Source organism: Urocitellus parryii, chromosome 1 (genome assembly GCF_045843805.1).
Source record: "Urocitellus parryii isolate mUroPar1 chromosome 1, mUroPar1.hap1, whole genome shotgun sequence".
Classification (NCBI taxonomy): Eukaryota; Metazoa; Chordata; class Mammalia; order Rodentia; family Sciuridae; genus Urocitellus; species Urocitellus parryii.
In genome coordinates this window covers 170,541,737-170,555,784 of record NC_135531.1, presented here as the reverse complement: position 1 = coordinate 170,555,784, position 14,048 = coordinate 170,541,737, and the positions used below count along the sequence as shown (strand labels likewise).

General features: G+C 38.8%; 1 protein-coding gene across 1 annotated transcript in view; it reads right to left on the bottom strand.

Annotated features, from left to right (window-relative positions):
* LOC144254682 (E3 ubiquitin-protein ligase TRIM58-like) overlaps positions 1–14,048 on the bottom strand; it is a 39,437-nt gene that overhangs the window by 14,093 nt on the left and 11,296 nt on the right. Inside the window, exon 3 of the mRNA XM_077798145.1 lies at positions 11,311–11,541. Within this exon, the coding sequence (XP_077654271.1) occupies positions 11,311–11,541 (231 nt within the window). The remainder of the gene's footprint in view (positions 1–11,310; positions 11,542–14,048) is intronic.

The following is a 14,048-nucleotide window of genomic DNA, read 5'->3' as shown; positions in this document are numbered from 1 at the left end:
GTAGAATGGATCAAAAAACAAGACCCAACAATATGCTGTCTACAGGAGACGCATTTGATAGGAAAAGATATACATAGACTGAAGGTGAAAGGTTGGGAAAAATCATATCACTCATATGGACCACGGAAACAAGCAGGAGTGTCCATACTCATATCTAATAAAATAGATTTCAAGCCAAAGCTAATCAAAAGGGATATAGAAGGACACTTCATACTGCTCAAGGGAACCATACATGAACAAGACATAACAATCATAAATATATATGCCCCAAATAATGGTGCAGCTGTGTTCATCAAGCAAACTCTTCTCAAGTTCAAGAGTCTAATAGACCAACATACAATAATCATGGGAGACTTCAACACACCTCTCTCACCACTGGACAGATCTTCCAAACAAAAGTTAAATAAGGAAACTATAGAACTCAATAACACAATTAACAACCTAGACTTAATTGACATATATAGACTATACCACCCAACATCAAGTAGCTACACTTTTTTCTCAGCAGCACATGGAACCTTCTCAAAAATAGACCATATACTATGTCACAGGGCAACTATTAGACAATACAAAGGGGTAGAGATAATACCATGCATCTTATCTGATCATAATGGAATGAAACTGAAAATCAATGATAAAAGAAGAAAGGAAAAAGCAAGCATCACCTGGAGAATGAACAATAGGTTGCTGAGTGATCAATGGGTTTTAGAAGACATCAAGGAGGAAATTAAAAAATTCCTAGAGTTAAATGAAAACACGGACACAACATATCGGAATCTATGGGACACATTGAAAGCAGTCCTAAGAGGAAAATTCATTGCTTGGAGTTCATTCCTCAAAAAAAGAAAAAACCAACAAATAAATGATCTCATACTTCATCTCAAAATCCTAGAAAAAGAGGAGCAAAACAACAGCAAAAGAAGTAGAAGGCAAGAAATAATCAAAATCAGAGCTGAAATTAATGAAATTGAAACAAAAGAAACAATTGAAAAAATTGACAAAACTAAAAGCTGGTTCTTTGAAAAAATAAATAAAATTGACAGACCCTTAGCCATGCTAACGAAGAGAAGAAGAGAGAGAACCCAGATTACTAGCATATGGGATGAAAAAGGCAATATCACAACAGACACTTCAGAAATACAGAAGATAATCAGAAATTACTTTGAATCCTTATACTCCAATAAAATAGAAGATAGTGAAGGCATAGATAAATTCCTTGAGTCCTATGATCTGCCCAGATTGAGCCAGGAGGATATAGACAACCTAAACAGACCAATAACAATAGAGGAAATAGAAGAAACCATCAAAAGACTACCAACTAAGAAAAGCCCAGGACCGGATGGGTATACAGCAGAGTTTTACAAAACCTTTAAAGAGGAACTAACACCAATACTTTTCAAGCTATTTCAGGAAATAGAAAAAGAGGGAGAACTTCCAAATTCATTCTACGAGGCCAACATCACCCTGATTCCGAAACCAGACAAAGACACATCAAAGAAGGAAAACTACAGACCAATATCTCTAATGAACCTTGACGCAAAAATCCTCAATAAAATTCTGGCGAATCGGATTCAAATACATATCAAAAAAATTATACATCATGATCAAGTAGGATTCATCCCTGGGATGCAAGGCTGGTTTAATATACGGAAATCAATAAATGTTATTCACCACATCAATAGACTTAAAAATAAGAACCATATGATCATCTCAATAGATGCAGAAAAAGCATTCGACAAAGTACAGCATCCCTTTATGTTCAAAACGCTAGAAAAATTAGGGATAACAGGATCATACCTCAACATTGTAAAAGCAATCTATGATAAGCCACAGGCCAGCATCATTCTGAATGGAGAAAAATTGAAGGCATTCCCTCTAAGATCTGGTACAAGACAGGGATGCCCTCTCTCACCACTTCTGTTCAACATAGTCCTCGAAACACTGGCCAGAGAAATTAGACAGTCAAAAGAAATTAAAGGCATAAAAATAGGAAAAGAAGAACTTAAATTATCACTATTTGCAGATGATATGATTCTATACCTAGCAGACCCAAAAGGGTCTACAAAGAAGCTATTAGAGCTAATAAATGAATTCAGCAAAGTGGCAGGATATAAGATCAACACGCATAAATCAAAGGCATTCCTGTATATCAGCGACAAATCCTCTGAAACGGAAATGAGGACAACTACTCCATTCACAATATCCCCCCAAAAAATAAAATACTTGGGAATCAACCTAACAAAAGAGGTGAAAGATTTATACAATGAAAATTACAGAACCCTAAAGAAAGACATAGAAGAAGACCTTAGAAGATGGAAAAACATACCCTGCTCATGGATAGGCAGAACTAACATCATCAAAATGGCGATATTACCAAAAGTTCTCTATAAGTTCAATGCAATGCCAATCAAAATCCCAACAGCATATCTTGTAGAAATAGATAAAAGAATCATGAAATTCATATGGAATAATAAAAGACCCACAATAGCAAAAACAATACTAAGCAGGAAGTGTGAATCAGGCGGTATAGCGATACCAGACTTCAAACTATACTACAGAGCAATAGTAACAAAAACAGCATGGTACTGGTACCAAAACAGGCGGGTGGACCAATGGTACAGAATAGAGGACACAGTAACCAATCCACAAAACTACAACTATCTTATTTTTGATAAAGGGGCTAAAAGCATGCAATGGAGGAAGGATAGCATCTTCAACAAATGGTGCTGGGAAAACTGGAAATCCATTTGCACCAAAATGAATCTGAATCCCTATCTCTCGCCGTGCACAAAAGTTAACTCAAAATGGATCAAGGAGCTTGATATTAAATCAGAGACACGGCATCTGATAGAAGAAAAAGTTGGTTATGATCTACACGCTGTGGGATCGGGCTCCAAATTCCTCAATAGGACACCCATAGTGCTAGAGTTAACAAATAGAATCAACAAATGGGACTTACTCAAACTAAAAAGTTTTTTCTCAGCAAAAGAAACAATAAGAGAGATAAATAGGGAGCCTACATCCTGGGAACAAATCTTTACTCCACACACTTCAGATAGAGCCCTAATAACCAGAATATATAAAGAACTCAAAAAATTAGACAATAAGACAACAAGTAACCCAATCAATAAATGGGCCAAGGACCTGAACAGACACTTCTCAGAGGAGGACATACAATCAATCAACAAGTACATGAAAAAATGCTCACCATCGCTAGCAGTCAGAGAAATGCAAATCAAAACTACCCTAAGATACCATCTCACTCCAGTAAGACTGGCAGCCATTAGGAAGTCAAACAACAATAAGTGCTGGAGAGGATGCGGGGAAAAGGGCACTCTTGTTCATTGCTGGTGGGACTGCAAATTGGTGCAGCCAATTTGGAAAGCAGTATGGAGATTTCTCGGAAAGCTGGGAATGCAACCACCATTTGACCCAGCTATTCCCCTTCTCGGTCTATTCCCTAAAGCCCTAACAAGAGCATGCTACAGGGACACTGCTACATCGATGTTCATAGCAGCTCAATTCATGATAGCAAGACTGTGGAACCAGCCTAGATGCCCTTCAATAGATGAATGGATAAAAAAAATGTGGCATTTATACACTATGGAGTATTACTCTGCATTAAAAAATGACAAAATTATAGAATTTGGAGGGAAATGGATGGCATTAGAGCAGATTATGCTAAGTGAAGCTAGTCAATCTTTAAAAAACAAATACCAAATGACTCCTTTGATATAAGGGGTGTAAACAAGGACAGGGTAGGGACGAAGAGCTTGAGAAGAATATTTACAGTAAACAGGGATGAGAGGTGGGAGGGAAAGGGAGTGAGAAGGGAAATTGCATGGAAATGGAAGGCGATCCTCAGGGTTATACAAAATGTCATATAAGAGGTAAGGAGGGGTAAGTCAAGAGAATACAAATGGAAGACATGATTTACAGTAGAAGGGGTAGAGAGAGAAATGGGGAGGGGAGGGGAGGGGAGGGGAGGGGAGGGGAGGGGGGATAGTAGACAATAGGACAGACAGCAGAATACACCAGACACTAGAAAGGCAATATGTCAATCAATGGAAGGGTAACTGATGTGATACAGCAATTTGTATACGGGGTAAAAGCGGGAGTTCATAATCCACTTGAATCAAACCGTGTAATATGATGTATTAAGAACTATGTAATGTTATGAACGACCAATAAAAAAAAAAAAAAAGTGCATGATTGATACTCAAAAATTTCACCAATATGGATGTTTTTAATGTAAAGGATTATTAAATAATTTTATAAATTAAATAAGCTTGTAACACTAAAATTATTTGATTTCTGCTTTTGCTAAATTGTTTTGACAGTTTTTTAATAAAAATATATCCTTAGTTGTTTTACTAACATAATCTTTATCATAGTTCTTGTAAAATATGTTTATTGCTTCACTGTTACTGCTATTATAATATATTTAAACTAATTTAATTAAGCATTTATTTAAATTTGTAAAACAAGGAGCCCATAATTTCATACACACTGTCACTGTGAATGAGTATTAGGGCTTCAGATTTTCCTTCCCTCTTTATGAATACAATAATCATTTACTACGGTACTATGGCAAGCACTGGGATGACAAGATGGAGATGATAAAGGCCATTCCTCAACAATCATATACTGGTAATTTTCATACAGGTTAATGGGCAGTATAGCAGTGCTATACTAAGACCATTTTTATGTATCTAAAAATTTTGATGACTGGAAGCAGTCTAAGGTGGCAGTGATATCAAGAGTCTTTGAAAAGCAACCACTATAAAACAGAGTCAATTATAATCTTTCTTTCATCTTATGTACATTGAGCACTGATCCCATCATTCTGGAGTTATAACAGGAACCTTGCAGTCCCACCATGTGATTTCCTAATACTTTTTGCAAGATTTAAATATTATTCCAAAAATGATGAGCTCTATTTAAGAGTTATTAAGAAAAACAATGCTCAACTATGTTGGACCCATTTTAAGATATTTCTATAATGTTTGACCATTTTTTTATTAGGGGGACTCTTACAACAGTGAGATATCTCTTATAAAATCATATAAATAAAAGATAGCATCTTGTTTTCATTATGAGTCATTGTTGTTAAAATATCAATTTTATCACACCTTGTTTTAGAGCTTCAATGGTATTTTGATGATCTTAACTCCTATGTTAAAAAGAGGCCTCACTTTTTGTTTGGCTTTGAGTTAAAAAAAAAATATATATAGGAATCAAAAAGAGCCTAGAGGAGGGTAATACTAACAGACTCCTGATAAAGAAACAGCCCATCTAAGTTATATAAGACACCAATGCAGTAGAATACTTGAAAAGGGAACATTGAATACATAAATTAAAGGTCAAACGTAGGTGATATGTATTTTTTAACTGTTTCTTAGATTATATGCATACTTTTTCTGGAAAAATTGGGAGAAATGGGCCTGAATTGCTTCAGAGTCATAAAATTGGATGACTGTGTACAAAAAGAGAATAAAAGTTAAATATTTCTGTGATTTATTAAGCACAATGCAAATATAAGGTATCCTCATTAGTTTTTACCAGAAAAATCATGTAATTGTTTTACAAGACAATCATGAATGAGTGTGTAAATGCAGATACAGTGCAAAGGAAGATTTTGGGGGGATCAACTATTTTTTGTAGAGAAAGTTATGTTTGTTATTTACTTCCTTATAGGCTAGTTTATTTGAAATTCAATCTGGTAGTCTGTAGATTTCCCTGTGGAGGATTAATTTTTCAAATCATGCTCACCTTAATGAGAGGCTTTACAAAGCACTCCTCTATCAAGATAGAGGCACCTCTCCTTAATCACTGCAGAATGCCTCCAAAGATGAAGGCAGGAGAGGAAAATGGAACTGGGGAGGAAGAGAGATCAAATTATTTTATGTGCATCTTTTAATAGTTCATAATTAATACCACTTCTGTGTAGAGTTATACTACAGTAAGAATTTTAAAATACTTTCACTTAAAAAAGAAGGATGGCCTTCAGTGTCACCAGTTGGTGTGTGCAAAGAGGACCAAGCTAGCTCTCAATAAATGCCCCTTTGCTGCTTACATAGATTTAAAAAAAAGAAGAAGAAGGATAAGACTAGAAATCTATCAAGATCATTTACCTTCACATGTAAAAAAAATGTAGAGTCATTAAACATCACATCATTATTATCACAAAATAGTACTTATTATGTTCATTAATCTACTTTAGACCCTGTTTGTAGAATTAGCAAGATAATTGATTTTATACAAAAAAAAAAACCCGCACAAACAAACAAACAAACAACAACAACAAAAAAAACTAGATGGCCACACTTAACAAATAGTTGGAAGTATTTCCACATATTTTTAATCAAGTACATAAACTATTGAACTGCATGTTCCAAAAATGTTGCTCCTACCTTATGAGTAAAAATCAATTAAAATGAAAGAGCTATATATTGTTTCCAAATCTGAGAAATGAACAAATCAGAGTTTTTAGATTTGAAACTGCCTCTTTTTACACTTTTACCCTACTTTGAAACTGTCAGCCTATACACTGAAAGTATTCTTAAAAAAAGAAAGGCATCACCCATTTTCTGTGGTTTATGGCAGTTAGCCCAGACTCATCTAGCAAAACTTAGTCAAGCATTTAAAACACCCTGCTCATGACTTTGTCATTGGTTTACCTGTTGCTCTCAAGAAAAGTTTGAAATTTCTAAGCAAGAAGTGAAAATACCCAAACCAAAGAGTTTCTTGTCAAGATGTTCAACCTTATCTCTTCCCACTCACACTACTGTCACTTTGCTCTAGCTTCTAGTCACACAGGACCACTTACAGTTCCACAAATGTTTTTTTTCTCATATCTCATTGTCTCTATGCATCCTTTCCCTCTCTGTCATAATTTCCCTGTATCCTTCAGGTGTCAACTCATGTAGAACCTTCATGGAAGGACTTCTAACACTGCCACAAAATTGGAACAGAAATCCCTTCTCTGTGTTCAGTAGTACCTTGTTCTAAACATGTCATAGTGCCCGTTAATCTGTATGAAAATTATGATTGTTGAGGAGTGGCCTTTATCATCTCCATCTTGTCATCCCAGTGCTTGCCATAGTACCTTAGTACATGATTGTTATATTCATGAAGAGGGATGGAAAATCTGAAACCCTGATACTCATTCACAGTGACAATTTTGCACAAAACTATGGGCAAACTATTTCATAGTAACTTTGTATTGTGGTCGTACAAATGTAAAAAGAAATTCATTTTATGAAAAATGATAATTTTTCAACTTTTTGTTTACTGATTGATGCTTATGAAACCTTTGAGATAAAAAATATAATTATTTTTCTCTCCATTTGCTACAGAATTTGAATCTAGACTAATGGGAGTTTCTTCCATAAGATTTACTAAAAAGCCAAGACAAGATCTATTTGTGGAAGCATCAAAAGGATAACACCGATATTTTTAAAGAAAAATAGACATGAAAGATAGTATTGCATATTTCAAACTATCGCCATGTTATTTTTAAAACTTTATTGAAGAAAATATGTTTGTATTATTCATGTGTAAAATTCTCAAAACATGAGACTATTTCTTTGCATCTATAACAAAATTTGAAGTGCAAGTGCATAACAGTTTTTATTGAGCTCTATGTATCCAAACTATGTAAATTGTTGCATTTAAACATTACCCAATGTATTCAATACTACTACCTTGGTAGAACTAAACATCACATGTTTTAATGTATTACAATTATAGTGCCATCAAACTTATATTCCTTACAAACAAGAAAAAAATTATTTAAATTTTTATGATTTTAGTATAAAGCACTAACATAATTTTTTCATGATGAGAAATACATTTGCTTAAGACATTTTGCCTTTTTTCTTTGTTTATTCTTTCTTGAAAAATAATAGTCTAGCTACAACTTCTAGCATAAAGTACATTTTTCCCACGGAATAATTTTAGAGTAAATGGCTGTCATATGGAGACTCTTTCATTATGAAGGTTGCATTGCAGTTATGCAGCATGTTCTGACTTTTAGGTAATATTAAGGAAGTCATGAATGATGGCATATGACATGATTTATTTGAGTATACTGTTGTTAATATTATTATAAAAATATTTCTTTCAGAAATATTGTGTTTTGACAATTTTAGATTAATAAAAGTTTAATATATTGAAGTACAGAGAAATGTTAACCCAAATGTTAACATTTTATCAACTTTAATAAAATGTTTATCTTCTCTTTATCTCTTCTCTTTCTCTTCTTTATCTCTTTTCTTTCTCTCTTCTAGTAAATATAATTATAGGTATATAACAAAGTTTCTTTTTTCTGAACCATTTGTAAGTTGCAGGCATATTGTTTTTCGTTACTGAATATTTGTATTCCTAAAAGCAAGGAGTTACCTTACATACAGTGTAAAGACCAAAATTTTAAAAATGGTTCATTATAAATATCTAATCTACAAATATGATTCAGAATTTGCCAATTATTTCAGCAATGTTATTTATAACCAAAATAAAATTCAGACTTGGAAAATTTCAGAATCCTTTATTTGTCCTGTTTCTTTCACCTCCTTTAATCTGGGATATTTCTTTAGTCTTTCTGGGTTCTTTACGGCACATAAGTTTTTTAATGGTGTACTTCAGTACCTCTGTAGATTTTCCTTTAGTTCAGAATCACATGATATTCCCTCATGAGTGGAATCAGATTATGCCATTAGAGAAGGAATATCATACATGCAATGCTGTGTTCTTTCAATGCAGCATATTCTAGAGGTACTTGCGGACATGTCCAAGAACTGTGAACAGCCTCTAGAAATATTTGACATTGAATAGGATGAATAAATATTATACATACATGAATATGGTCTTGAATGTACGTGTTGTAAGTTAAAGATTCTTATTTTTTCACATTTTGAAATGTGTAGGGCTACCCAAATAAAGTAGAATATCAGAAAACTGGTGAGCGCTCCCCGCCAGGTGCCTACCACGGTGATACTGGATCTCTGTTAATTAAAGGCAAAAAAGGCTATAATTGAATTCTCACATGACTCTCAAATTTAAAAATCAGGCATATAATTAGAACAGAGACTACACAAAGTTTATATTAATTCCCATGAAACCTATCTCTACCACGCGGCCTGCGCAGTGGTTTCATTAATGAGGTTCTAGGCATAAAGTTAGTTAGACGAGATCGAAATAAAAACACAAGACTCAATTACCTTAATTCTATTGCTAGGTCCGAGACGGCTCCCCTCTCTGGTTCGCTCCTCTAGCCGCCCAGCAGGGCAGCAAGGATTACTCAGGGCTAGCAGGAGAGAGAGAGCGAGCACGCCGGGGAGTAGCCTTTTATTAGGGAACCAGAGATTCAGGGGAGAATTCCATCCAATGAAGGTTGAGGGGGGGCTGCACTCCAAGGTCAGGGTCAGCGATTGGGTCCCCGGGGTCAGTGGTCAGGCACACCCCCACACGGATGGGCTCTCTCATCAGGAGAGGGATGGGAAAAACTTCGACATGTGCCAAAGTGCCTCAGACCCTCAACGGGAGGCACCCGATCACGTGTGAGAATGGCTCCCAACACCTATCCATGAACTATGGATTGTCAACTGATAGCTCTGGTTGTTGGGCTATTTTAACAGTTACATTCTGCACTTTATACAGATGGAATTAGGGTAAAAATCCTACATGTTTTCGGAATTTACTTGAGGAACATATATAAGTACGGCATAGATCCTGGGACTGGGCATATCGCTCATGGTCGAGGGCTTGCCTGACTTGAACAGGGCCCTGTGTTCTGTCCCAGTACTCCAGAAAAAGTCATCCTCAAATTCGAATTCTCTGAACCAACAGACAAAGCTACTAACTGTCTAAGGAGATAAGAAAGGAAGTCACTACTATCCAGCAACAGTGTATCTCAAAGCGGGTAACAAAAAGGTCACCTCCAACACACTTGTATTCTTCCCTAAAAGTGGTCAACAGTCAGACAAATTTCAACAAGGCATGAATGCAGGGAAACCATTTGCCTTGTCCTTTATGGACATGATCGGCCTGGGTCTTGGCCAGTGGGGTAAAATGAAGATCATTGGTATCAGAGAAGAAAGAGAGAGGACACAGACAAAAATTATGTAAGAGTATATTCTTACTATGATTTGTACTATAAATCATTTTAACATTTATATGGTGCAAAGAAATACTCATTTTAAATGAGATGTTATCTGAGATAATGCAGTGAATATTATTTTTGAAAATGCCAACGTTCCTGTGCTTTCTTGCCACCTATACTTGAAAAATTAATTTCTTTCTGGCTCTCTGTTTACTCATTAGGAAATGAGCACAGCCATGACATTGGTAATGGGAATAAAGATATTATGGGCATATTAAATAAAGTGCTTGGTAGATAAAAGCGTTTCATGCAGTTACTTAGTGATTCCCCATCAGATGCCACAATATTGACAACTGTGTTTGCAAATGTCCCAGGACAGCGACTGGATTTATGTGTCTGGAACTTGCAGTGTCCAGAGACGAGTCAGTTGGGACACTGTGGGCCAGCTGCTCAGTGGGGATCTGCACTCTCTTTTAGGTTAGAATCCTCGTCTGTCACTGGGGCAAGGTACAGAGAAAAGTACCAGGTGAATGAATTTCTCTTGCAGGCGACCCTGTGAACAACACCTGTGGGGCGGAATGGCCATGTCTGTGACCCCAGACCCTGGGGACGCTGGGGCAGGAGGGAGTGGTTCAAGGCCAGCCTGAGCCTCTGAGTGAGACCCTGTCTCATATTAAGACTTTAAAAAGGCTGCTCCGAAGTCCCAAAAGATTGAGAAATCTGCATGGGAGTCCATACACTCCTACCATGCCTGGAGTCTGTACACTCCCACCATACACTCCCCTTAGGACTTAACACGGGAATTTCAAGCTGGACTAGGTAAAGGACTGCTCATACTTCTGGCTATTTTCCATGAAATGGGCTGCCAGAGGCTTTGGGGGTTGAACATTCATGAAAATCAGCAATATCATCTTTGACAAAAGACGGTTTCTCAGCCAGAATGGCGCAGCTTATCCTTGCTCCAGCTGTTCACGATTCCATAAATAATTAATTTTCTCTCATCACGTATTGAAGTTTTTGTCTTTTGCATGAGCTAAATGGTCCTCTGGGTGCCTCCTGACTCAGGGCCCAGTATTCAGTCATAAGATGCCTTCTAAGGAAGTACTGCTGAGCTCTGTCCTAGAGAACTGGGTGCCTTCGTGTCCCATGCCAAGGCTTGTCCCCATCCCCTCAGCCTCTGTAGGCCTGCCCTCCTGAGGCCGCCTCACCTCCAGCAGCCCCAGGGCTGGGCGCTGGCACCTCTCCTCCAGCTCCTCTGCCAGCTCCTTGAGGGCCTTCCTGTGCTGGGCCAGCTGGTCCTTACTGTCCCGAAGTCTCTGCAGGGTGGCTCTCTCCTCCTCCTCCAGCCTCCGCAGCTGCAGCTGCTCTTCAAGGGCCAGAAAGCCTCGGTGCTTCTCAAACTCCAACCTGAAGCGCTGCCACTGCATCTCCACCTTCTCCTGGAGCAACAGGAGACCCCATCAGGCTGGGGCAAAGTGTGTGGGACCTGCCTCAAGTGTGGGACGGGCAGCCAGAGAAGGGACGTCCCGCATCACCCCCCACCCCTGAACCCACCCCCCTCGCTCTGCACCTCTGGGGAGGACCTTAGAAACCAGAGGCCGGGAACAGGAGAGGTGGCCGGTGGGGTTTTCAAGCTCAGAGTCTGGGAAGACTGTGGCTGTGGGCCCCCTTCTGCTGCAGGGCCAGAGGCAAGGCCTTTGACACGCGGGTTTCAATATCACTAGTCAAATGCAGCAGAAAGAGAAGTGTGGGGATCATCTGGGCACCTCCAAGAGCCTGTGTGGCCCCACAGCAGAGGGCTGGTTCTGCTGCTGGATGGGTGGCCAGGAAGAGCAGGAGGCCTTGGCTGTGAGGGACAATGTGACAGGAGAACACCGGATGTTCTCTTGTCCCAGGAGAAGCAAGAAACCAGCACAAGGCTGTGTCCTCTGCAGAGTCCAGAAGAACTAACTGCCACGCAGGCCACTCACTCCAGGCTATTACACCAGCCCCTACCCAAATCTCCCTGGTGCTGAGGACAGAACCCCTGGCTTCACTCAGGCTGGGCAAGCTCTGCCCCTGAGGCACACCTGGCCCTCACACATTGGTGTCTGACTGAACCTAAGGATCACACTGTGTGCAGGGGATCACATCTAAATGTTATTCTCTTGAAATTAGTAGCTAGAAACCCAGCTTTAAACTGAGCATGAGCGGCAAGTCACCCTCCCAAAGCATCTGCACCTTGGGTTGTCTGTTTTGTTTTTAAACCTGATAGTTTCTTGGTTTAATTGAAAGGCATAAATTATCATCAAAATTATTATAAAAGACATATATATATATATTTGTAATCCAAATAATAGTTCTCCCCAAATATCTGGAGGTACTTTGGATCGCCCCTCTAGGGGAGGTGCCGCCTGCTGCCGCCCGCAGAGGCTGAGTGCTGTTGAACGACAGCCTGCGGGGACAATGCCTGCCCCCCCTCCCCCCCACACACACAAGGAACTGAGGGCCCCACTGGCCACAGCGCCAAGGTTTCCCACTTTCTTCTTCCCATTTTGCATTCCTACCTCCTTTACTGTTTTCTAAATCACTAATTCATACACTCTTGGCCTCCTCCTCAGGGACACTGACTCTGCATTTCACATTCTGTTTCCTGAGAGGCATGGCTCATAGAAATGCAAACTGTCTCCCAGGGCAGGCTGCTGGAGAGAGGGCTGAGCACTGCCACAGGGAGAGGAGTCCAGGGGTGCACTAGGGATGACGGAGTGGAGGGGCTACGGCAGCCCAGCTTCCTTCACGTCACCCTCTTGAGTGCCACCTTGGGTTGTCTGTTTTGTTTTTAAACCTGATAATTTCTTGTTTTTCTCCTACATTTCATTTACACACAGTGGCCGTGAACCTGGGCCAAAATGCTCTCCTCTCCAGTTCCACAGCTGGGGATGCTTTGGGTCACCACACTTGATGCTGCCATTCATGGCAGAGGCTGGAATGTTGCTTGGCTCCTTCTGGATGTGAAGAAAGAAGAAGTGCTGCTGCAGAACTTAGAGCTCCTTTCCATTAAGCCTGTGCCTGATGGTTCTGGCTCGTGAGAACATGAACGACCAAGAAGTTCAGACATGGCTACTTGCCTCTGAACGAGATATCTTAGCATCACTTCTATGTTATGACATGCATTGGAGGTTTTAAAATGTGGGAATTCAGATCTTGCACTTGGGCTCCTGATTTCATAAATCTGTGGTCAGGCCAATATTTAAAAAAATAAAATATTATTAGCTTTAAATAATAAAGATTGTGAATCAGTGCTTAACTTTACCTTTAATAGACATAGCAATAGGAGAAGATAAGATTTTTCATAAGAAAAATGTTAGCAAAAATGGTCCTTATGAACCAGGGACAGTATTGCACTGTAATTCCAGTGATTCACTGAAGCTGGAGGATCACAAGTTTAAGGCCACCTTCTACAACTTAGTGGGACCTATCTCAAAGTAAAAAGTAAAAAGGACTTTGGATGTAGCTCAATGGCAGAGCACCTTGAGTTAAATGCCCAGCACAATAAATAATAAATAAATAAATGTCCTTATGAAAATATCTGTATGAAGATAGTATATCAAACTAAATTTTTTAAAGAGAGAGAATTTTATATATATATATATAAGTTTTTGGTGGACACAATATTTTATTTTTATGTAGTGCTGAGGATCGAACCCAGTACCCCGAGCATGCCAGGTGAGCGCGCTACCGCTTGAGCCACATCCCCAACCCAAACTATATTTTTGAGGAAGAAAATAATATAAAGAATGATTCTAGCAGGAAGAGGAATATTCTATAAAATATATCTGATCGGGTGTGGGGGTGAGAGGCTTGTGGAAGCCAGTGGTGGCAGTTGGGCTCTGAGGGTTTTTTCCTGAGGAGCTGTTTTGTTTGGCGTTTGTAGTTCTAAAAATAAAGTTAGTTTCTTTTGACAAGT